A 26,660-nucleotide genomic window follows, 5' to 3' on the forward strand; every position below is an offset into this window, starting at 1 on the left:
TAAATAATATTTAAATTAATGGGTCTGATTAAGGGACTAATTAATGAATGATACTAATGAATGGTAATTCTAATGAGTATATTCATTGGGGAGAACATTTGAGTCACTTGGGTTAGGAAATGATGTTACAAGTGTCAAAGTGAGTCAGACTAATTTCAGTGTTTTAAAATGACAGTGGTATAACACATACATGATGATATTTCACATATATTTTTTAGAATATCAATAAGCACCAAGTTTAGTGCTGTCAGCCCCATTGTCCCTTAATTTATTATATGTGATTTAATCTTGAAAGCACAACACACTATAAAATCTATATTGCATACACACAAGTACAGTTTCAAAAATTAATCCTTGAGTTTTTCTACCAATAACAAGAATTGCATCTTTACCAGATCTCCATCGCCACAAGGAAAGAGTTGGTACTTCCTAGTGAGCTCTGAGATGTGTGGATTAATACTCAGGATAATGTGGGACCAAAGAGTGGCAACTCTTAAATGGAAGCTAGACCCTGGTGAGTAAATAGTCTTTTCTCCTTCTTCTAAAATGATCTTATTCATCCTCCAGCATCCTAGACCCTCACCTGTATATCCTAGAGAGGGAACCAGCAAGCAGATTCAAGCTGTAGAGACAGACAGTAATACATCCCAAGCTTGGTCCAGAGGCCACATTCAGCCTTACACCACACACTGCAAGAGAGGACACTGCCCCCATCAGGTTGCTGCAGTGTCTAGATGGCTAGGCATCACCAGATAAAGGCTAGCTCTCCACTTCATTTCAGGCTATGCAGGCCTCTGGGGCCCGCAGGAGCCATGCTTTATCTGTATAAGGAGAAGACTGTAAGTAAAGTTTGGCAGGGTCAAGTGGCTTCTTGAGCAGTATGACTGTTTACTGGGAAAGGGCCTCATTCTGAGCACCCATGGCATGTTAAGGAGCTTGAGACTGGGGCATAGGAAGAAAGCAAGCTATACCTCTTATGCTTAAGCATGAGCAGAGGAGAGGCCTATCCCGTAGCCCAAACCACCCAAAGCCAGACACTGGGTCACCACCAGGGGCAGCTGGGTGAAGCTCTGTATCTGTATCATCCAGGCCTCAGCCCCAAGTGGGCGGCTCCTCACTGACTTGTTCTGCCTCCCCTCCTGTCTGACAGGCCTCCTGAGCCACGTGGGCCACACCTGGAAGTCCTACTTCAGCAAGTGGTGTACAGAGCACCTTAAACTGGGATCTCACTGCCTACGTGCACAACTGAAAAATGTCACCACTGGGGGTTTTTAGAACTGCTTCCCTTTTAATGACTTATATGTCCGTGGTCTTGATCGTAGGTGCTCAGAAACCAAAAAGCTCTCATGCGTTACATGGCAATGCACTGCCATTAACTCTGTAAATGCAGACCTCCACTTGAATGCTCATCACTGCATAGTCCTGTCTAAACACTGTTCATGGAATACCGAAAGGTCAATTAGTAATACTGACCCAAGCTCTTAAGGAGGGAAGGGAATTTTCTGAATGTTTATGGTCAGTGTTTTTATCAACAAGATTTCTGGAAGAACTCCACTTCAGAAACTGAATTCATGCGCAAGAGTGCAGCAAGTGGTACAGTTTACACTTGGTCACAGTTTTCTCACCTTATGACATTACTGTAACAGTTACAGGATAAACACACACACATACACACATTTATATTCACACTCACACACAGTATAATTTTACTGATCCAGATAATACTTCTTCTCAATGAAGAAGAAATGAAGACTCTTGTTTGGCCTCCCAGGCATGAAATCTACTTAAACCTGGAAGAAGGATGCAATACTCTTCAAGTAAACAGCAATTGCACAGTGATGACAATATACACTAAGATTGACACATGCTATCTTAAGAGGTCCCATAGTAGCTAAAGACTAAAGAAAGTCAGAGATGTCAGCGAAAAAAGTCAATATGCCTTCTCTCTTCTGTTCTGATTATAATCCATCACTCAACAGAACAGCTATTTTCCAGAAGATAATAAATGTCCTTGTATGAAAATGCAGGGCTAATAAATTTTTAAGTGTCAATGAATTCTGCTCGATACTTTGGGTAGTCTTCAAATTCTCCTTGTTGTATTGACAAAAATAAAAAATAAACCTTAATGTTTACTTCAATGTCAAATTTACATAGAGAAATTTGAAAAAATATTACGGGTTCTGAAGTTAAATCACAGGCCATAATTTGTTTAGAAAGTGGTCTCGCTGACATATATCCACTGCTTGGGTTCCATTGTTCTCAGAAAAGTCTACCTTTCAATTTTGCTGAGCTAGACAAATATGAATGACACACAGTGCACACCGATACACATCTCACATGACACATTTTACAAAATAGGTCTACTTTAGTACTATAACTGCTGTAAAAATGGACATCTCTAATACTCAGACAAATACGTTTCACATTATAATAAAAGTTGTGGTCACACAGGCATTACTCATTTGACGGCATTTTTCTATGGACATCTAGACTTCAAATTCTGTAGCCAAAGGCTTCTCTCCTGTTTCATTGAGACATTGAAGGACCTTCCAGTCTCTTCAGCAACAGGTTTTCCTCACTGCAAACCCCGAGAGGACTGAGTTTGAGGACCTACCTACTGAAATGTTTGAGAACTGATAACTGCTCATGGTGACAACCACCTTCTCACTGAGCATTGTAAAATAATTTTAAAAAACACAATGATGAGATGACACACTCTTCTAGATTTGGAGCTTTAAAAAAAAAAAAAAGGAATTTCTTTTCCTTTGCTGCCAGGGAAGGGTCAGGCTCACAGAGCCTCGGCAGATGTGTCTGTGGACACAGACATGGTCACCTTGGCAATCTTGACGGTGCTCTTGATGCAGCTCTCTGCGGCCCTGTGAACGCTGGCTGCATTGTTGGGGTGTCTGTGCAGGCAGTCCGAGTCCCCCATGCTGTTATCAAGAGGCTGCGCGGTGCCTTCGCACGAGGGGAACATACTCCGGAAAGCATGTCTCAGGTCCTTGCTCCGCAGAGCATAGATGATGGGATTCACAGTGGAGTTCAGCAGGCAGAGCATACTGCAGAATGCAAACACCGTCTTAATGAGCTTGTTCATCTTCCCAAAGACATCATATACCATGATGGCAAGCAGAGGGCCCCAGCAGATAATCAAAACCACAAGGATCAGGACCAGGGTCTTGGCCAGCCTAATGTCCATGCGGGCCTGGTCTGGCCGGGTCACCTGCACCTTGCCGTCCTCTGACGTGTGAATGATGATGCTCTTCTGGGTGCCGCGCTGAATCATGCGGACCGCGTGGCTGTGAGCCTTCCAGAGAATGTACATGTATGCGTACACGATAAACAGCAGCAGCACGCTGGTGACCCCGATCCAGAACATCAGGTAGGTCTCGTCGATGAGCGGGAAAATATCTGAGCAAACCGACCGCAGCTTCTTGCAGTTCCAGCCCAGGAGCGGCAGCACAGCAATCACAATTGCGATGGTCCACATTAGGCAAAAGGCCACGACGGCCTTGGGTCTGGTGACGATCCTCTTATAGGCCAGGGGCCTGTGGATAGAGATGTACCTGTCAATAGCTGTGAGAAACAGGCTGCCTACTGAGGCGGTGAAGGAGGCCGTGACCCCGCCCAGTTTGAACAGAAACACGTTGGGGCTATCTTTCCGGTGGAACACGTGGAAGTCAACGAAGCTGTAGACAAAAATGACACTCCCCAGGAGGTCTGCCACCGCCAGGCTGCCTATGAAGTGGTAGGAAGGCCTGCAGCGGAGGCTGCGCGAGTGAAGGATGACACACAGCACCAGCAGGTTCTCCAGAACCGTGAAGGTGCCCAGTGTGAGGGACAACACGGCGATGGCCAGCTGCTGGCTGGGGTTGAGAATCATGAAGCACTCCATGTCCATGAAGTTCTCCCCACACTGAATGTCCTCCTCATTTTCCTTGTAGGACGAAAGGGACTTGTTGTAAAATTCGGTAATGTTCACCTGGTCTGCTGGGACCAGCTGGGGGCTGTCTCCTGCAGTCATCTTCTCTTGGAAGGGACTTCCCCTAAAGGAAGTTAAAGGAAACTTCTGTGGGAAGTACCCTAATTTGGATGCCATGTCGCCTTTGAAATCTTCATACTGAATGTCACTCGAGCCCACGTAGAGGAGGTCTGTCGTGATGGTGCGGAAGGTGGTATCTGCAAGGCCATCTAGGATCGACTTCATCACCTCCGGCTTTGATTAGGCCAAACTCAAAATGACTGAGATGGAGACCCACAGCAGGGAATCCTAAAGGAGGGAACACAAATAAGCTGAGAGGCAAGAAAACCACAGCTAAAAAATAAAATGAAACCTACTGTCCGCATCCCAAGCATGTCCATTCACGTCTGTTCATTCCTGTCTCTGAACACAGGAGAAATCCTTGTCAGATTCAGTCAGCACAGTGAGTCAGTCACTCACAGAAGAGCCACCCAGAGTTGGTGACGTGGTGACATACACCAGAATGCTGTTTCTTTCATTATGAAAGCTGTCTGGACCACAGTTTAGTCCCTGCGTGGCCCCCAGAGCCCAACAGCCATGACGGAGGGAGAGGAACATGGTCGTGGTGTGCACCTCGGCAGAGGGTTAGGGATTCACCACCTGGCTTCCGTCACAGCACACGGTGTCCTGGTGCTGGTGGGCAGAGGGAGAGCCACAACATGTCACACAGTCTCTGCTCTTGAGGACTTCATCATCTTGTCACACGGATAAGACTGAAAGTACGGGACAACCAAACAAGACTGAATGGAATCAGGTCGAGTTGTGTGGCTTATGTGTTGTGTGTAAAGGGGGAGAAAGAGGCTGCTGAGAACCAGAGGAAGCACACGGCCCAGGTGGGAAGATCTGGGTTCTAGTTCTGACTCCATCAGGCAAGTCTCCTCAGCCAGGGAGACTTCTGCATGGAGTCACGGCTGAGGTGAATTTCAAAAAACCTCCATGCTGGCCAAGAGAAATGTCATGGAGGGCAACCTTGCACGGAGGCTCATGGGAAGAACAAGGGCTTTAACACCAGAAAGGAGCGCTGGCGAGTGCTTCCTGACCACGTCCCCCGGGAGCAGTGCAGTGGTGCAGGCACGCTGGCAGACAGGAGACAGGCCTCACGGAGCCCAGGGCCCTCCAAGGGGATGGTACCAGGGATAAGGATGACAGAGAGGAGGGGGCTAGATTTTTAAAGGCTCTTCAATTCTAAGCTAAACAATTTTGGTTTTCTTTCAAAGTAAAACAGCCAGAGAATTGATTTTATAATTTATAAATGTTTGGGTAAAACATGGCTATTAGGCTCTTTACCTTATAAAAAAGTATCAGAAGTACTGACTGGTATCTGCGATAATTAAAATAACCATAAAAACCAATATGTTCTTGGCTAATTGTCTTTATTTTGTTCTTAAAATATATCACACTGCACTGGAGTGAAGAAATACAGTCATTACCTTGCAACAAATTATAAAGTTACGACTCCTCCTGCTAAAATAGAGAGATCCTGCCTATGTGGAGTAATGATTCATTTATTCACAATTCAACAAATTTTGGGGCACCCCCTACATGCCAGGCACTGTACTAGGCACTAGGGACACAGCAGGATCGATGAAGATTCCCTACCACATGAAGTACACAGTGTGGCAGAGGATGCAGGCAGATGACCCCACAATTAGGGGGAAGCATGGTGAAACGCTCTAGCTGGAGACATACAGGATGCTGTGGGGGCAGTCTAGGGGAGTGAAGGTTTCCCCACAGAAAGGATGTTTATGCCAAGAGTATGTAGGATTGGTGTGGGTGGACACTGAGGCAAAGAAAAAAATTAAATTAATATCTTAAGCATCAAGATGTATTTTTTGTAATTCGTTGAGTAATTTGTAATAGGCACAAGGTGTTAAATGTGGCCCACATTCTGCCACCCTTGAGTCCAGGCTGCTATTCCCCAGTACTAGAGCACTGGCCCCATGACAGGTCTTCTGGCCTTTCCCTGGGTCTATCCCCTTCTGAACACTTGTCAGACAGCTGCTGCAGTGATCTTCATAAAATATATGGCTGATGATGTGTCTCCCCTGTTTTTACCTCCTCGCCCTAAAGGACAAATTCAAATTTGTTTACAAGGTTCCCCTTTCAGGCCCATATTCTCCAGACTTCATCCCATGCAGCTTTTCTCTTTACTGGCTCTGTTTTACCAGGTGGTGCGCAAGCAGGTGTGACACATAAGTCAGGAGGGCTCTCCCGGCTCCTTCAAGGTCCTGCAGCTCTCCTTTTACATCATCAGTGCAGCCTGCAGTGACAGTAAAGAGGCACCGCCACACCAAAGGCCTTGAGTCTTCCATGGGTAACTTCTGTTCCCACTCAGGAAATCACAGTTTTCCCAGGCTGGGCTACTGACCCAGTTCTGCACACCCTTCCTGCGCTGTCCTAGAACAAGGCACGTGGGAGCTGGAAACTGCTTGACCAGTTTCGGGAGTCCTAGCATACAGACTGCAAAGGGGCACCCAGTGTGCATTGGGCATGACAGACCCAGAGAAGTCAGGGTAGTGGTAGTGTCTGAGGGCCACAGGCCAGCTGCCGAGGATATAGAAATTAAGGCTGCAGAAATTAAAGACCAAAGTCCAACAGCCAAGCTGGTTGTCCAGTGCTTCCTGATTCCTTCACCTAAAATCCTTCCTGAGTGCCCACCCAGGCTGCCTCCAACCACTAAGTGTCACGTGACCGTAGGTCCCCTGTTTATCTGTCTCACTCTCATACCTTCCTCAAATCATCTCTTCCAGGAAATGTTGTGTGGGTCCCACCACTGCACCACGTCTCCTGAGTCAACTTTGCTCTTCGAAAACTTCTATTTGCTAAACTCCATGTACAGATGAAAGTTGTCATCCAACATCAGAGGGACACAGAAGATAGCCGCAATTTGTGAGAGAAATGTTGACAGTCCTGGCCTCTCACCTCCCACAGCTCTGGGCTCCTGGAGACAGGGTGCTGCCCTTGGATCGCACCGGCACACCTGCCCCCTTTTCCCCTACCTCTCTCTCTCTCTGAAATCTTCATTGCCAAGCTTACTAAGGAACCAATATTTCAAAGCTTTGAGCCAAAGTTACCTGCATTTCTGAGAGCTCCTTGACCAGCCCTTCCCACCAGGCAGAGCTAGTTTTCTCAGTTTTCCTATTACAGGCCTCATCTCATCATTTAATCACGAGTTTACACATTTATTTCTATAACTGGAATGTGGTTTCTAAGCCCAGGAATGGTGTCTTTTTTTCATATGATTCACCAGCCTGATACCATGATTGCAGATGAGAAAGAGAAGGGGGTGTGGGGGGTGCGCTCCCTTAGAAATGCTCTTATGAACCTAACAGGTGGCAGTTGAATTTTATTCACTGGTGCATTCAAGCAGTGATTTAATCGTATTTATTTGCCTTTTCTTAAAATTAGAGGAGAGGAAGGCAATTAATTCAATGGCTATTTGGTCTGAAAACCAAAGCTTGAGCCCAGCATTTCCAAGCAGCTGCTCGGAGCCAGTCCCTGACCTCCATCCTGTAAGTCATCTTCTCTCAAGTAACGAACTCTACCTTTACACTTCCCAATTAAAAACTAATTTGCAATTTTTATTATTTATATGCATGTATTACATTCATATGATTCAAAATTCAAAAGGCACAGAAGGATCCATGTAGCAGAGTTGATCCCTTTCCATCCGATGTCCGAGCCAACCGGTTTCCCTTCTCAGAAGCAAGTAGTTCCCTGTCACTCCTTCCAGAGATATTCCATGCATATTCAAGCAAATACATATATTCACTCTTTACTTTCTTTTTAACAAACACTAATATACTATACATATGGCTGTGCATCTGGCTTTTCCAGTTAACAGTATACATGAAGACAGTTCCACATTAGAGCACAAAACCCCTCCATTTAGCAGCTGCTTTAAGCATCTGTTAGATGAATGTGACTGGCCTCCTACTGACGCCAGTTTAGGGTGTTTATCATCTCTTGCTATCACAAATAATGCTGCAGCAAAGTACTTTCAGTCATGCCATTTTTCACATTTCCTATGGTATTGTGAATTACCTTTCTAATTGTCCAAGCTCATACCTTAGACTCACCCTGGACTCCTCCTCCTCCTTCTATAATCAGGTAGACCACTAAGACTTGCTGATTTTCCCTCTTCCAGCCCTTACGGAAAGCTTATTATGTGCAGGTGGCATTCTGAGCCTCTTACGTGTATCAGATGATTTTCACAATGGCCCTGTGAGGCGGATGCCATTACTATCCTCATTTTACAGGTGAAAGGCACAGAGAGAATAAGTAATTTGCCATCGTAGGTGGCAGAACCAGAATGAATCCAGTTGTTCCAGTTCTAGAACAGTGCTGTCCAATAAAAATGTAACTTGAGCGACATATGCAATTTTAAAGTTTCCAATATTCAGGTAAAAAGAAAAAGGTAAAAGGTCAAAATTAATTTTAATATTACATCTTATTTAACCCAATGTATCCAAAATGTTATTATCCCTTCAACATGTGGTGCCAGCTACATATGAAGGGTTTAATAGCCATGGGTCTAGAGCAGCGTTTAACCTTTATCATATACCATCTCTCTAGCCTAACACTGTGATGCCCTCTCTCTTCTTCTCCCCACTACTGCAACCAGTCAAAGCAAACTCGAAGGAGAGAACTTTGAATTAGGAGCTAGCAGACTGAGATTGCTGTCAGACCCATTCTTGGACAAGAAGTTAATCTCTTTAAGCCTCAGGATTTCATCTGCAAAATGGGGATGACGATGATCCCAAATAATAGAATTGTTCTATGACAAAATGAAAATTAAATGAAAAAAAAAGCACAATAAAGCACTTAACATACTGTCTGGCAAAAAACTCAAATCCTCAAGTATATTTCAATTATTATCATCATTATTTAGTTCTATGACTCTTTGTCATACATTATTAATTACATTTCAAGATAATTCACTGCCTTATTAGATCATTGGCTGCTTATTAAGTTTTGATTTTTGTCTCAGCACTTAAAGCACAAAGCAAATAGAAGATGCTCACATGGGTGAGGGAGGAATATCTATTATATTCCAGGCATTTGAAGACTTTACATATATCCTACCGTTAACCTGTCATAATCCCCATTCCTCCATAAGGAGATAGAGATCATTAGATGCCAAGTAATTTGTCCAGTATATAAAGAGCTTGTAGCTTAACCCATGTCTCTCAGACTCAGTTTCTGCTTTTGCACTTTAAGTACTGTTTTAACAATGAAGAGTAACTATTTTGCATTTTTTATTATATTCAAATCTTCTGGTTTCTCCCAAACATGAATTAAGGTATTTTGTCAATAGTAATTAAGACTGCTTCCTACTAAATCACCATCTCCTATCCCAGCCCACCTAGGTAAATCTGCCTACTGGCATGGCTTCAAGGATTAAAATTTCAGTATTTGGACGATCTAGAAAGCTTCTTCAGTGAAGACAAAGGATCACTGACCTTATTTCAGAAATGCAAAATGTGTATGCCTGTGATAAACTCTATATTAAAGATCACATATGTGATCATAATTTCCCATTTTAATACAACCAAGCATTTCCATTACAACAAACTAGCTTGTTAAGATCTGAGCCAGGGCATGGGGTGGTTATGAAATACAGAGTAGTTTCTATCTAATATAAGCCAAATTTAATTAAAGAATACAATTAAAAAATAACATGGATTTTGTGCAGTCCAAGAATTTTAGTAATACCAAAATACCACTGTGCACAGGCAATTTTAACAGTTAATGGGATCATGGCAGGAAAACTCTTCTCTGCAGCTCAGTAATTCTTTCCTTTATTTCTACATTTGGATTATTACAGTAATTTCTACCTGATTATTTTTTGCATTGAGGGTTTTCTTTGAGAGCTCATTAGTAATATAGTTTAGGCTTTGGGGATGCAACTGCCATTAATTTTGTTTTTGTTTGCTAGTGGGAAAGTCATAATTGGAAATTTCTAGCAAAATGCATAGATGCACCTATTAAAGAGGCAATTGGTTTTTATTACAGTTATAGTAAAAGGATGACTGAATGACATTTAGGGGTATTTTCCTAGAATTCTGCTTTTAAAAATGTAACCAACATATTCTAACAATTTAAGCCATAAACCATCCTCTATAAAAATAAAAATATTTTAATGTGTTGGACCTATTATTTTTAAAAATTAAAAAAATTTTAATAATGATGTCTATTCTTTTTCGCCGTCACTCTATATGCACACTGGCCTCTCCGTGTACCATCCCCAAACTTACACATCAACTGACAGGTCATGCAATCATCAAAGAAACTTCATGGGTATGGCAGCAGCATGGAGTTTCTTTCAGAAGTCTGCCCATAGTCCTTATCTTTGTTTCTATAATCATTAGAGGTAGAAAACATCCATGTTATGATTAGGCTGAGCATCGAGTAAATCCTCCAGACGTGACTTCAAATAGAGTCTTTCTTGTGTCAGTGCAATTTAATAGCAGGTTATTTTAGTCCTCACTGCCCTGCTGAGGACCTTCTTTGTTTTGGAGAGACATTTCAATAATTCAGGTATTTATCACTATCGTACCTGGAGTTAAAATCCTTGCTGTTCTGGCCTGTGCATTATCTCTGGAGGAAGAGGCAGGAGGCAGTTATTTGCTCCCTGCAAGAAGTTAAACCCAGGAGGGCTGTAAAGCCTCCAAAAGCATCAGAAGGACTGATGCTCCTGACAGAGTTGCAGACTGTTTTGGCCCACAAGGCCACTTCTCTACTATTCTAAGTTTGCAAATGCTGTAAGGAGATGATGCGGAGCTCATAGCTTCTGAACTGACAGGAGTTCAGTCTATCAGAGGCAGGAGTCCTGGGCCCTTGCTTAACCTTGCTGTTTCCCTGCCTTCCTTGTTGTGTCTGCAATGTTCTACTCGGCCAGCCTCACCAAAGAGCCTTGTGAAGGGCTCAAGAGAATGAAGGTGCCAGTAGATGTATTTGTTTGTAATTTTCCATTCATTTCTGGGAACAAGTCTGGTTTCTACTAATTTGATTAAGAAAAATAACTCGCTAATATATTTCTCCAAAATTAGTAAGGAAAATTTAGTTGACCCTTCTAATTGCATTATGTCTAAGGCATGTCCTCAATATACGTGGCAGATCTCATGGTTCAACATCATAACTCAATGAATGTTGCCTCTGCTGTGGTTCAATGGGCAATTGAGTCTTTTCTAACTCTTACCTAACCATTAGAGTTTTGAAATTATTAAAGTACTTTGGTCACTTTTTGCATTATCTTCTATAGCAAAGGGAAACAAAGGGTTGACTCAATTATCCTGAGAAATCAGGCAAAAATACATAATCCTTCCTGATATTAATGTCAGGTCCTTTTCCCACATAGAAAAGAAAATTCCATTATGCAAGTAATGCTTGGATGATTCTCAAAGGTTTAGCTTTTATTTATTTTGTAAGGTAGAACTGAAGTTATTAAATGCACCATTTCCTCTGGTCTAGTCTTTTTAACAATATGTTAGATTTCTCATAAAAAAAGTATCAATTAATATAAACGAAACAGACATTAAGACACTTATCAGGCTATATTTCTGTTCAAATTCAACCTGAACTCTGCACAATTATTTAACATTCAAAGGCTTGTTAAAACATAAAGAATTTCAGAGCATAAGAAATGATGCCTTTAAACTACATCCGATTAAGCACTATTAATTGATGATGCTATAAGTAAAACCTATCACAAAAACAAATTAGTGATATAAATGAAATGACTTGTTGACTTTTATAACCAATTCGATTTACCAATTTATCACTTAATTTTGCTCTGCTGTTTAGATGTTTTGTCTAAGTGCATTTGCCTTTTTTGGAGAGCAATACCATTTCTACATAATAGGTAAAGGAAGTAATCAGGCGTAATGGAAGAAGTCTTCCCATAAAAGAGAACATGCAAAGTTTTCAATTCAATGGAAACCATGGTCCATATACAAAATATTCCATAACACTGTCTTTATCTTCATTTAAAGTTTGGTCATTAAAAGTCAAAAGCAATATATTATTCTGAGCCATAAAATATGTAGAACCCAGTAGATAGGTTATCTTTCCAGCTAATTACCAAGGACAGCAATAGTTTAATGTGTGCTACATGTTGTCCAATGGTGCAGCATACTTTCAGTTACTTTTGTTTATCTTTCATTGAAGAGGTGTATTCTCTTTGAATCTGTAAGCATACAAATTAAGTCCAACTAAAAACCAAGTCCTTGTTTCTTCAGGTTCAACTCTCAGAGTGAATTGCTGATTTGGGTGATAAAATGGACAAGAGAGAAAATTCCAACTCCCAAATATTCTCAGTATGAAATATTTGAGTGTTCATGTTCCAGGCATTGCACAAAGCACATATGTTATTTTTGTTTAATATTTAAATTAATATTGTAGTTGCTACTACAATCTGCATTCTCCATAGAAATAAAGAGAGGCTTGGAGAGGTAAAATGCTTTGCCCAATGTCTCCACCCAGAGGGAGCAGAACTGGAACTTCAACCCAGGTCTACATAATTCAAAGTCCCTGTTCTTAATGTCAAAGGCTAGGACACTGAATCAGACACTCTTCTTTCCATTTCTAAGGGAGGGGGGAAGATTGATTTGGGGAAAGGGAGGTGACAAATAATACATGATAATTTCACACAGTGGAAAATTAAAACCTGAAGGCATGATGTGTTGACAGTAAAAAGGCTGCCCACAACACTTCATCTTCAAGGGCCAAGTATGAAAATTAGCTAATAACTGTAATACCTATCCCTGGTTTAGCACCTTATTTGCAAAACACCTACTGGCAAATAATAAATAAAACCTAACTTGGCTTTGCCACTATTTTTTTTTAATACTTTTAAACTATGTTTTATTTTAGATATTTTTTTCTTCCTAAGTCATCTGTGAGGATTGTGGACAGTAATGACAGTTTCCACAATACCAGCAAGGAATGGAAAAGGCATCTTCTCTAGGTCTGAATGAGACATGATGGTTATTAGTAAACAAGGGCTTAAAACCTTCATTCCCCATATGGAGAGATTCAGACTCACTTGAAATCACTCCACTTTCCACCACAAGGAGTGTGGTTTTCTTACCCAGAGGGAAGATGACTTTCCATGGCCAGTTCCTAAAATCTTGGCTGTAATCAGGCAGAAAAAATTCTGTAAATCTTAGTAGGGCTCCAACAAGGGAGTGCTTGTGAGAGACTCTCAGTACCCAAAGGGCACAGAGCTGTGTTACTACAGCCGTGTGCCTGCTGGATGTATAGGCCTCATATGCTTCATGTAACACATGTTTATTGGGCATGTGCTCATGTACTCTATGCCTAGCACTGCAGACATCAGATATACATATACATACATATGTCCATGTATCACACCTGTGCACCGGATTTAGGTCAGGGAAACAAGGGAAATGATTTTCCACTCCACCTCACTCCATCAAAAACAAAAAAACAAAAAAAACCCCATCCATCTGTCCTTCCTCTCCAATACACAGATGGCAGAATAGGATAGGAAACCATGTAATAGGCATATGATATTTTAACATCAAATAGTATTGGTTTGTGTACCCCAGTAATTGGATGGTGTAATCCCCTTCCTACATACGCTTGGAGGTTTTCTCACAAGAGAGATGATGGACATGGCTGAGTCATCCTGTGTCTTTCCTGTGCCTAAACCCTTCAGATCATGAACACCTCGAGGGACCTGTCTTACATGGTCACGCCTGGCACAGGGTAGACCCTCAATACCTTTTTACTAAATGAATGTTGGTGTGCTTCAGCAACATGGAAGATCTATCTTTAGCAGAATGGCTTTGAACTGTGGATAGTTTTCCTTGGCATAAAGTAAGTTGATGATTAGGAAATTAAAACTGAGTCTTGGTCTCATACAAACATCCATCTGAAAGAAACTGCTCAAATGCAAAAGTTACATAAAAGGCATCAACAATTATTTATCCTAAGATTTTTTTATCTCGGTATTAAAAAGAAGTTATATTGATGGTAAGTGGAAGTTATGGGCAAAGATCAGGTATTTACTTTTTATCATGATCCTTGTTTAGCCTGGGTATATATTATGAACCTCAGTGCTTGGCTACGTAACAATGCTATGTAAAGAGATCTTTGTGACATACACAACTTTGAATGTATCTTAATTATATGCTGTTGATAAACCTTGAAGGACGGAATATGAAATTATTATTATAATGGACATTTTCCTTCCCTCAAATGCATGTCACTTTGCATTGATCTTTCGCAAAGGGCTTTCTCCACATGGAAGCATGTTTTCAAAACAATTTGTCAAGAGACGTTATGTGAAATTTCAACCACTAGATGGAGTGACTTTTACAAACCCTCAGGAATCAATTTGTTATTCAATTCAGTGGACACAGTTCTTGCTTTGGTTGAGCAACTTCTGCTACAACATTTTATGAATTTTACAACTGAATTAATTAAAACATAAATAAGAAATTATGTTATGGGGGGGTTAAAATGGGTTATTACTACGGCTTACAAAAACTCAATCTCTAATTGCTTTTCTGGGGCAAAAGGGTGTTGAGAAAATTTAATTTATCGATAAAAATTAATTGTGAATATTTGGAATTCTGCCTCAAGAAAGTAATTAAGGATGAGTAAAGGAAAGTAGTTCTACTGAAAACAAATGATATGCTTATGCCAAGAGATGCTAAAAGTACGATGGGAATGTCTCAGGGGCCCAAAATCAATTCGAATAACGAACACAACTCATTTCTATTTCATGAAACATTTGGATTTCCAATTTTCAAATATAAAATCACCAACTCAGGTCATAACTCTGTGATGAAAAAGAACGGAAAATTATTTTCTATTATTACAGGGGCTAAAATGGAATATTTCATAAGAGAAGCAAATGTTCAAATACTCTTACAAATTAGGGACACAGCAACTTTTTACATAAGATTCAATTTCCTTCCTGTCATTTTCTCTTTGGAATAATTTTAAATAAGTTTTTATTATTGCACAAATCCAGAACCCTTGCAAACATGACTTTAAAATTTAGATGCTTGTGTATCACCTACTTTCACTGAAATGTTAAAAAAAATTTCCATGTGTACTAACAGTGCAAGATATAAACAGAAAAATATTCTTTCAGGATGCAAATAATTATATATAAACAGAACTGGAAGAACCAGGTTTCACTAAAGATGCAAAATATGCTTTGGAATGTAGTTGTGATTAAGAAGTAAGGAAGCAAGCACAGAATTTTCATGCCGTTGAAACCACGAGGTAGCTCTACTCTACTCATTCAAGGTCAAACCCTTCCTAGGGTTTGTGTGATGCAATTATGGGATTTTGAACAGAGCTGAGGAACTGAAAGAGTTCATAAAAAGTGGTGTGAAGATGAAGAATTAGGAAGTAAGGTGAGAATGGGCTGGAAATTCCAGGGTACATCTTAAAGCCCAGTCTGAGAAGTCACACAGTGGTCTGTAAGAGCATTCAGAGTTTATATTACAGGCCGGTAGTTCTTAAAGGGTGGTCTCCCAACCAGCAGCAGCCTCAGCATCACCTGGGAACTTATGAGAAATGCAAATTCTCAGGTTCCACCTGAGACCTACAGAGTCAGAAACTCTAGGGGTGGGGCACATCTGTGTTTTAATAAGGCCTCCAGAGGACTCTAACACACCCTAAAGTTTAAGAACCACTGTTAAAGCTTATGGAGCCCTGTGAGGAAGACCAAACGAGAGAGGGGAATCGAATTAACCTTTAAGAAGAATTGATTTTAGGTAGGAAGAAAGAATATTCTATGAGTATAGGTTTTTAGATCATTGAAATGGATTGCTAAGGTAGCCTGCTCATGATAAAATAGTCTCCCACAGAAGATCTTTAAAACCAAGGTATTTCTGTGTGACTGGAATAAAATAACGTGGTCTAACCTGAAAATAAGCACAAGAAGTGGGGAACCTCATGAGGTCTTTCAAGTCTACAAGTCAGGGCTTCTGTGCACTTTTTCAGGAAACGTACTGTTATGTATTTTGTCCAGAAAAGAAAGGAAGTTTCAAAGTACAACTTACCCAAAATGCAGACCTAAGTTAAGAACTCCACACCATTTTCTGCTAATTCCAGTCACAAAGTGTATGCAACATTTTATAGGACTGCTAGCCATTGCTTTCAATACCATTGTGAAGAGACCCACAATTACTGAGCATAAAATAGGAAAAAAGGAAAAAGTAGTTAACATTTCAGCTTACTTATTTTTAAGCTGGAAATGTTTCTGTTTCTGTTCTTCTTTTCCCAAAACCATAAAATAGTGTATCAAGGAGATGAACCCAGAAAAAGACAAACTAAAACAGACATTTTTCAGCAGGCTAAGGTAATGCAGACCCACTCCAAACTCATGGATAGAATTATCCTGGTAATTATTTAATTTACATTGCTTATAGCTGACAAGTATCTATCAAAAATACCTAAAGTTATAAGTATAGGGAAATGTATCCCAAAACATTTAAATATCTGATTCTGAGCAGAATGGTCCTTCTGGAATTATTTCAGCAATAAAAATGGATAATAGATTACTCATAATAAGTTTTCTTAGCTGAGGACTAAAATCATTCCAAGGTTTCCCAATGTTTTTGTTTGTTTGTTTGTAAGAAGTTAGCTATAATTTCCATAAGTAACTGTATATCTTCCAAAGTCAAATTCCCACATATGCAAAGATACAGAATTCTCTGGACAATCTTTTGCTTACTTTACTTATATGTTAAATTGCATAGCTTTCCTTTTCCTCCACATGCATATTGCTTGCTCACCACAACTCACACAAAAGCTAAAGAAAACATTTACAAGTTCTGGTAGCAATGCACTGAAATGAGTTGCAAATCTGGTCCATTTAACAAGCCACACTGGAATAAACCAAAATACACTGGTCAGAGTGGCATTCAATTAAGATTCTCTCATAAAGAATAAGTCACGTTGATTAATTTTTAAATATAGCTGAGTTACAAGCAGAGTGACTAAAGCATACTACCTATTAGAAATTGGTTCACTAGCTGTATTAAAAACATCTTTTTTAGCCTCTTAACCATCAGAAAATCAATGTTACAGTGTTTCCGAGTACAAATGTTCATATGTGAAAGTAGAAATTTGTTCTTTAAAAAGCATACTGGAATTGATCACCAATTGAAATAAAAAACTCCTAATAGCTCAATTTACAGAACTCATACTGATTCTAATTTTCTTCTCTAAATACTAGATGGAAAAGGATGTATGAAGAAATGATAAAGAGGGGAACCCTCTCATATAGACATAAACTTTGAGAAACATTATTTCCTAATTATCTTTTACTTTAATTATATTAAAATATATTACTCTCATACACAGTTTGTGAAAGCATTTGCTTGTACATTCAACTACCACAACAGATTGCCTGGCACATCTTTGAAAAATGCCTTTGCTTTACTTTAAAAAGCAGTAGCATGGAATTGACTGGTAGGAATAAAAAAAATAGATATTACATTGTCAAATTTAGGAAACTATACTGCACTTTATCTCCTTAAGTTAAAAAAATTTTTAAATGCTATTTATAGTTGATAATGATGGCAAGGACTCAAGCCAAAGATATCAAATTTCTATTCAGCGAATCCAAACTCTAAACAATTAAGAACACAAATTAGAGTGGAAAAATAAGACATCAGGTAATAAAATATTGTATTCTTAGGGAAAAATGGTTTCCCATCTGTGTTAGTAGAAAAGGGAACTTAGTTGCATTCAAAAAATGCAAAATCTACTTCTTGCATTCAAAAAATGCAAAATCTACTTTCAGAAGTTTATTTAAAAATACAGAATATAGTACCATAGCACAATGGGTTAAACAAAGACTTGGCTAAAGAATATTGATTCTCATCTGACCAGTCTCAACTCACATATTCAAACACACAAAAAAAAACCCAAAACAAACAACTAGCAAAACTTTGAAAGCCTTCCTGAAGTACAGGTGTGAACATTTCTCCAGCTGGGGCTAAAAGAGAATTCATAGTATTCCCGAACAACTGCTATGACTCTGCCAGGCCCATTCGCTCAGGTTTGCTGAGTAAACAAATCTTCCCTCAAAAACCCCTACAGCCACAACAAGGAACCTAGAATTCCATGCTCACTAAATTATTAAATTAACATATCCAAATGAAACCTTTAAATTAGAGGGCATCCCAAAGTTATTCATTAATAATCTGTATGGAAACTATAAATAGTTGGAAAATAGCAATGAAAACTAGATCAAGGATGCATATGTAATTGCAAGCGTCCTACAAAACTATTATAATGAAGTGTACTTTATTTTCCATGAGGACCCTGTTCAGTGGAGAAAATATCACACAGGAAAGCTTTTACTAATACTTTCTGTTAAAAACTAAAGGTACTCACACTGATTATTTTATGTAATGGTTTTGACCTATTGTTACTGATATGTCATAAACATACCTATTATTCATTCACGACTGTTCTAGATAGAAGTTCATCCAACAAAAAACTGTTTGAACAGTACCAATAGAGGTACTAAAAACAACCTTCCCTTTACCCCCACATCCACCACAAATTACCTATAGTTTTAAGTTACTTGTGATAGAATTATAAAGTGTTATACATAACAAGTATAATATGCATTGTGATATAGTAATAACCTTGTGTATTTCTCCCAACTTTCTTTCAAGAATAAACAATTACCAAGATTGGTGAAAACTGTGTTAAACACATCAATCAGTGTTTATGAGAAAAGTATAACCAAATGTGATTGTGCCCACCCTGCCATCTCTGCAAGATTCTTAGAACACACCTGAGACTGGAACAGATTTCTACTCTCCTGGAAAATAAGAACAGTCTTGTTTTGATTCAAGGTGGATACTTCCTTTAGCCTTGAGTGTTCTGTGTCCATCTGCGCAGCTGCCTTGAATTTGGGCATTTCCCCAAAAATTGTAGTAGTTATGTAAAATCTGAATTATGCATTCAAACATATAAAGGCAATGTGTTTAAATGTATATGTCAGTCATAATACAGATCTATGAAAAAGTTTGTTCATATATATGTATAAAAAGTTTATACATTCCAGTCATCTAAAATTATGCAATATATAATTTGATATCATATATATTATGGGTGATACTTATTACTTCTTTTAGTCCAGAAAATATTTGGGAGAAATCTCAGTTGGTCTATAGTAGGAAATAAAGTTAACCCAGTCTAATCCAAGAATACACAGATCAATGAATTAAATGGTTATAAAAATATTTAATAGCAATTCAGTAGCAAAGTGTTCAGTCTCCCAACCCTCAACAACAGCAGTCATGCAGTTAAAAAATAAAGTTAACATTATTTTGAGAACAGGATTAGGAAGAAACTGGAGATTTGGGGGCTTTGGGGGTGGAAATATGAAGTTAAGATTATGCCAATACAAAGTACCTCATTTGGTTTTGATTTATTATTTAACTTCTCTACAAGTCTTAAGGAAAGGGAAGAAAAATCAACAGAACTTGCAGTCCCTCAAAATACAGATACGCAATATGGAAACTTGGCCCTAGCACAGTTTTTCAAACGATGTTGGGTCCAGGTTGTATCAGAGTCAAGAACAGAATTATAAATAATTTAAACCCAAAGGCTGGTTTCACTCTAACTAATCTGTCAGTTCAATTAGAAAATGATGAATGCAAAAATAGAAGAGACAGACTTACACACTGGTGGAGACGCAGCATCCTTTTTTGCAGGAATAAAGCCCTCATCTGTGTTCTTCAGGCAACTGAGCTAATGTAATTACCCCAAGAATAACAGGCAGCAACCTAAAGGACAGGCTCCATCTTACTAACCAAATTCAAGACGCTCTAACCAAATCTCGTTTTACTCATCATATGTTGTTAGGTATTTCCAAATTCAATTTATTACTCTTTTTCTTTTTTTGCAGCATTCCTGGAGAGCTGATTATGGGAAATAATCCCTTTCCTTATTAAGCCAACTGTTTTCTGGGAAGAAACATTTGGTAAGCACGGTGAACTATAAACTGCTATTGTAAGTTACATTTCATGATAGTTTATTATTACACGGCCAAGTATTCCAATTCTAATTCCAAACACTAAAATGCAAGGCAACCAAGGAGCCTGTCTAAATTTCCTGGTGGTGAATATTAATTCTGAGTCAAAGCAAAGAATGTCACAGAATTGTTTCGGAAGAGTTTTTCAGGCTTTGCTTTAGAAATTAATAAGCTGACACTGCATGCTAAACACTTATCAACACAATCAATGGGACTGCTTCTTTCTTTAGAAAATAGGTAAAGCGATTCACAGAGTTGTGTTTTGGAATAGACTGTAATATGCCACAATCATAGTGGTTCTTCTGGAGAATTTCATTCCCAGCAGTTGCATCTTGGTAACATTTAACAATTTCACTATTTTAACATTTTGAAATGCCAAAAGGAACATACTGATCCTGCAGCTAGGCTTATTAGAGAAGAACAATCTCACAGGCGAGACAGAGAGGCACACGGTCCACGGGGAAAAGGGTAACAGAAAAAGACAGAAACAGTGGATAACAAACAATGCCAAGCACTACTCCAACGTGAGATCAGATTTTCACCAGAATGTAAAGTTTTACACACCAAATAGAACATCCCCTATGGTTTATTTACGGGACTAAGTATATTTTTTATATGCACATAAACTGATGCTGTTTATTAAAATAGAGGAACATACATATCTAATTTGCCTTCTAACCATGAGTATGCAAGCATAGTAATTTTATTTCTGAAAGGTCAGAACTGAGCATTTCCTCCTGTGGCAACATTTTACCCCCTGGGGACTTAGGAACACAATGAGACCTCTCCCCATCAGACATTGGATACATACCTCAGCCAAGACTGCTCCTTCTCTGGAGTGGGAGACATCTTTAGAACAAAAAGTCTTTTTACAGTAAGTTCTTCAGATAACTTAAAATGGATTAGTTTTTAAAAACCATGTCCATTCTCAAGCCTCTTGACCAACTATGGCAACTGCTATTGTGCCTACAGATAATCTGCCTGCGATATGCAACATTCAAAATTCTGGAGGTGCATGGATTCTGTTAATGTTTGGATATAATCTGAAAATAATTTGTGTCACTTAAGAAATTATACAGGGTCTATTATTTGATAAAATTGTTCTTAACCGAGTTAGAGAGCAGGGGAGGCAGAAGGAGGTTCAGGAAAAAATGGGACAGAGAAAAACCCATCAGGATATCTTCCCTTGCCAACTGTCAGTAGGGTAGGATTAGAAAAACAACACTTCAAATCAGATAAAGTCCTATGGGAACCTTAAAGGTTGGTTGCTCTGAGTGTCTCCATATTCTGCAAAATTGATTGATGGCAGTGGTCACCTCACTGATACTCAATATCCACTGAGTTTCCACTAAGAAATTGCATTTCCCCCATTGTTCAAAAGATATTAACTTGGTAATAAAAAAATGGGAGAAGTTATGGGGCCCACGGAGATATCGTTTCAGCGCCTTTAAAACCAGTAAATCTGTTCTAATCTCTTATTGGATTAAATGCCTGGGGATGCTTAATGTATCAAGAACGCAACAACAAAGTCAAGAATAGCACTTAGTTTAAGGGAAATAAAAAAGATGGGAGACATAAAGATTAAGAGGTCACTGATATTTTTCTCATCTGTTCAATGTAAAACTAAACTTAGAAACATGCATGTGGCTTTTAAACTTTCAAATGACCAAGTGACAGTTCCTCATGTCTATGACAGCCAGCACATCTGCATTCCGGAGGGGATGCATTTATGACTGTCAGCCTTAGGAAGGAATGTCTTTTAAAAACACAACATCAACTTTTTCATCTAATGGCTTGTTCTGAGTTAAATGGTTCCATCAACACTCAAATTTAGATATTTAAATGCACATTCATTGTTCCCCAAAAAAGAGTGGTTCCTGTAGCTATATTTTTCTATACCAAAAGTTTATTATTTGGCATTAATTTCTTTATATGACATTTACTATTTTACATTAGATAATTTCTCGGTTTGGTGCTGAGATCAATGTATTTCTCTGGGAAGACTTAACTGTTAATATGGTTTCTAGACATTAAGCACCAACTCAAGCGCCTGTTCAACAAACATGCACAATTACACATTTTCTACAAACACTCATCAGTGCAAACAGGGAGCCAGGTGCACACACATTCAGTAACTAGTAAATGGTGGAAACCTCCAGAAGTAGCACAGACCACAGTTCACAAGCTGGGGCTATACAGCTAAGTAAACATCGACGCACGATTCGCTCACACGGATTAAGAACTCCACGAAGGATATTTGGGGACCACACGGGTCAGTACCAGAGGGGGCGGGAGGCGGAAAAAGTATTTTCAAACGAACTCTGCCAGGTCTTACCCTTCGCGTGCCCCGGTCCTCGGGGAGAAGCTCCCTCGACACCTCTCGCCCAGCGCAGGGGCCGCTTCTCCGCCAGAGGGAAACGTGCCCCCGACTCCACACAGCCCTGCAGGAGCCCAGGCACCTCGCCCGGCCAGGCGGAGGGCTGGCGCCGCGGGAGCCAAGGGGAGGCGGGGGCGGAAAAGAAGTGGAGAAGGAAGGGGTGGCCGAGGGAGCAGCGGGAGGGAGGCAGCGCCGGCGCCGGGATGCGGGGTGGGTGGGGCGCGGTGTGCCTCCGGCGGGCGGGCGGAGAACCAGCCGGACCGCGCTGCCTCCGGCGCCCCTCCGCCCCGCAGCCCGGGAGCCGCGCCCCTTCCGCGGGCTCTTCCCCGGGTCCCCGCGCGCGCCGCGCCCGGCCCGCCGTGGGGCCGCCCGTCGCCGCGCCGCGCTCTCGCGGCCCCTGCCTCTGCCTCCGCTCGCGCTCAGCCCCCGGCTCCCTCTCGCTCCATTTATGAAGCGCGGGCCCATCACGTGCTAACGAGCCTTTGTCCTGCCCCGGCAGCCGCGGCAGCGCAGACCCCGCCGAGGGGATGCGCGGGGGGGACACGCGCACTGCGCAGCGCGGCGCGGCGCCCGCGGCTCGAAACTTTGCTGGCGCTGGGCAGCCGGCGCGGCGCCGCCCCGGGGCCGGAGGGAAGAGCCCCCCGGCCCTCCTCGCCCACTTCTCTTCCTCCGCCGCCACCGCGGCCCCCGGGCTCCCCGGCTGCCGGGACCTGGCTCTCCTCGGGGACACCCACACGCCCTGGCCGAGCCGAGGAAGGGCTCGTGGCTGCGCCGCCCCCGACCTCGAGGCCATTAATCACGCGCGCCCCGGCGGCGCGCAGCGCCCACACCGCGCGCGGGGGTCACGTCTGGGGCAGCGGACTGAGCCGGCAGGGAAAGGGGCGCGGGGGCCCACAGGCTGCGGCGCGGCCCCCCGCCGCAGACCCCCACTACGCTAGGCTGCCATCAGGGCGGGCAGCAGCGAGTCGGCCCCGGGCTGGCGCCCCCTGAGACCACGCCGCGCAGCCCCCGTGCCTTTGCTACCTGGTGGCGGCCGTGCGGCCACCTCTCCTCCGCCCTCGGGGCACCGTCTGTCCCAGCGCCCGCCGCCCCCGCCGGGTGCCGACCAGTCCTGAGCTCCCCACCCGCCCGGCCCGGCCCGGCTGCCAACAGTTGGGCTCTGTAGGCGGCTGGCTTTGCGCCTCCCTGCCCGGCGCGCCCCCTCCCCAACCTCCCGAAGCCCCCACTGCTCGCACCTTCTCATTGGAGGAGGACGCCCCCCTCCAGGGCCGGGCAGGGGGAATGCGGGCCTCGGGGACAGCCGCCACAGGCGCGTGGGGATCTGCGGTGCGCCCGGCGGCCGCTGCAGGAATTAGGGGACATGCTCGTTAATTGGTTCCACTATCAGCCGCCGTCTGCTTCCCGTGTGCACGGATCAAACCTTAATTGGTCTTTACATTTATCACGGTGAATTGCGGACCTACAAACAAGCCGCAGCCGCTGTTTCAACGGAAAAGGCGCTCCCCCCGCACCCCCACCCCCATCCCCACTCCAGGGCAGGGCAGGGTTGTGGTGGCGGCGGTCTCGGTTATTTAGACATCTTTTATCTCTCGTGACTTGGGTTGAGGGAGAACTGCCCGGCTTCCACCTGATGGAGCCAAGTCTCTCCGGCCCCAGGAGCCCCGCGAAGGCACTTGGTTCGGTTCCCAGCCCTCTTCTCCGTGGTCGTTTCAGCGTTCATTTTAAGACATCTCTCCAGGGATCCAGCAAATTCTGCCCCAGCCCTCATCCGCAGCCCTCTGGTACCGACCTCCGCACACCTCTAGCGTCCCAACCCAGAAACCCACAGCCATCAGACCTTTGGGCCCCGTATTTGCATTACATGGCCAGATTCCGGAAATTTGAGCCTCTCGAGGAGAAAGGAAAACTGGCGGCGAGGCAGCCCCAGGCTGGTGGGTACAGAGCCCTGAAGGAGGGAAGGCAGTAAGTGCCTTTTGAAAAAAACATCAGGCCAAATCATAGAAAGGCTTCCTGCAGAGGGCTAGTTCAGTCTTTGAAAATCCCCCAGACTGCTTTAGGTTGGAAAAATTATTTCCTATTTCCCTATCAGGGAAATGGCCATTTGGGATAGAGCCCACAGCTGAAATGATCAATTTCTACTAGGAGGTAGATAGAAGAGGTTATAAATTAAGATCCGATGGACCTTTATTAGATGGAAGAATGATTGATAAGTGGGTAGATACGGGATTAGCGCTGGCGTTAAACCTGAGGCCTCGGGCACGCTCTGCATACAGTGGAAGAAGATGGCTTCAGCCTATCGCGGGGCACTGCCACTGCGGGACAGTTCCATCTGGGGATTTAAAAGGGCGGTGGGGAGGCTTCAGCATCTGTTGCTTATTTTCTTTAGGGTCCATGGTTGTTAGATTTAACCATCACCTCACACCCTGGGCAGAAGGAAATATTTGCAAATTTTGCCCTCCTTGTCATCTCCCAGACTCTAATTTCCCCAGTGGCCCAGTGACTTGACAAGAAATAACTTCACAGAGTTACCACTTGCAGGTAGCATAGGTTCAAATGATAGCTGGTAATTAAAGAATCTAGTCAGCGCTTCTCACTGCTTTGAACTCCTCTTTCAGGCGACAGGAAAACTGGGGAGCTGGGCTCCTGGAGCGCTTTCAGGCAACAGCATTTCACATGGGTGCTGGCCACCCTCCCCTGGGGACAGGTGCTTTGTGCCCTTGAAATAGCCGAGGTGTTTAGCATCCCTCAGAGACACAATTCAACACATCCTGGGGTGCCCTTTGCAGGGCATTCTCCTACTCAATCTACCCCTTGGTAATCAGCATCAGATCTAAAGGTGGGAACCATCTACAACCAATGGAAGGTACTCCATGGACATCTCATAGCTCAACTGAGCCACACCATTTTTTGTTTTTTTTCATAAAGAGGAACAATCTAATTACCTTAAGGGTCTCTAAGTCATCCCAAATGTCTTTTGATTGGTGGTGGATTTCTTCACTGCATTTTGTCAAACTCCTAGCAGAAACCTAGGATCCGAATAGTTTGAAGTCTATTTGTTGAGTGACTGGCTGAAGAGACCTGTGGACAGAGGCAATCATTAAGAATCTAATCAAGTAGTGATTCCAGCAGCTATAACTGTGTAGCCTGTTATTCCGTTGTTGTTCAGAGTGGGGGAAGGCAGGGGCCTGACAGCTGGTGAATCGGACTGACTTTCCATTTAGAGCTCAAGGATAATGCTCAGTAATGGAGTCAAAATTTGACTTGTGACCTGGCATTTTATCACCACAAGTGAATGCTTTGTTGAAAGTGAGAGAGTTATGTTGTTGTTTGGAAAATGCCATTCTTGTGGGCATGTTTGTATGTCTTTAAATTTTAAAGTCTGTCCTGGGCTCAGACCACAGACAGACCACTAAAGGGCCAGCTGTTCTTTTCCCTCAGCCCTGGAGGAGGGGCAGGGAGTATGAAAGCAAGATACTCCCTGTGCCTCAGAGTTCACATTTTGGAAGGATCACCTTCACACGGGAGGAAATGATTTAGTTTTCATGTGTGCTCGGCCATCCACTGTGCTCACGAGAGAGTCAGCAAGAATGACAAATGCAAGCTGTCAGCACCCCTGTTAGGAACATTATGGTGAGGGCACACGTACACTTAACACAAGACCTTGAATGGTCCTTGTTCACCACAAACATAGGTTGAATTTGAACTTGTGACCTTCTGGGGAAAGACCCTGGCAGCCCTTCGACAGGCTTCACTAGTCCCTGAACTGCTACATGTGAGGCTGTCTGGTTTTTTAGTTCTTTATCCTTTTAAAATTAGAACACAGCTATGATGAGCCAATTTACTGCCGTTCTATGTAATTTGGGTTATTCACTCAGTGAAATGTAGAGAGTGTAAGAGCTCAGTTAAGGCTGCATATTTCAACTTCAAAGAAGGATCTCAGTTTATTCCTGCCAAACTGTTAATAGTTAGATTGGACATAGAACATTAAAGAAACATGTCCTGCCTCCCTGAGATAGATTCAAAAGGAGATGTAGTTAAAGCTTTCTTTTTTTTTAAATATATATTTTTTCATTTGTTACAGTTAGTGATGCCTCTCTCCCACTCCCCAAAGGAGTGGTCTTTTGAAAATGATGAATAATCATTTCCTGGTTTGGGAACTGGTGAGGCAAAAACATCACTAACAGAGTTTTGGGAGTTCTCTCCAAGTTTGTCTCTCT

The 26,660-nt window shown here is 42.1% G+C and overlaps 1 protein-coding gene across 3 annotated transcripts; it reads right to left on the reverse strand.

Moving 5' to 3' along the window:
* Nucleotides 1-519: 519 nt before the first annotated feature.
* CNR1 (cannabinoid receptor 1) lies at nucleotides 520-22,503 on the reverse strand. 3 transcript variants are annotated; one of them, XM_036912185.2, is made up of 2 exons: nucleotides 22,402-22,503; nucleotides 520-4,270 (listed from the first exon to the last, which is right to left on the reverse strand). In XM_036912185.2, the coding sequence occupies exon 2, from the start codon at nucleotides 4,205-4,207 to the stop codon at nucleotides 2,789-2,791; it is 1,419 nt and encodes a 472-aa protein (XP_036768080.1). In that variant the 5' UTR covers nucleotides 4,208-4,270; nucleotides 22,402-22,503; the 3' UTR covers nucleotides 520-2,788. The 3 variants fall into 3 exon arrangements, with proteins under 3 accessions (XP_036768080.1, XP_036768081.1, XP_036768083.1); XM_036912186.2 differs by lacking the exon at nucleotides 22,402-22,503 and adding an exon at nucleotides 20,878-21,208; XM_036912188.2 differs by lacking the exon at nucleotides 22,402-22,503 and adding an exon at nucleotides 19,716-19,788.
* Between the last annotated feature and the right edge of the window lie 4,157 nt (nucleotides 22,504-26,660).

This window comes from Manis pentadactyla, chromosome 12, assembly GCF_030020395.1.
Source record: "Manis pentadactyla isolate mManPen7 chromosome 12, mManPen7.hap1, whole genome shotgun sequence".
NCBI lineage: Eukaryota > Metazoa > Chordata > Mammalia > Pholidota > Manidae > Manis > Manis pentadactyla.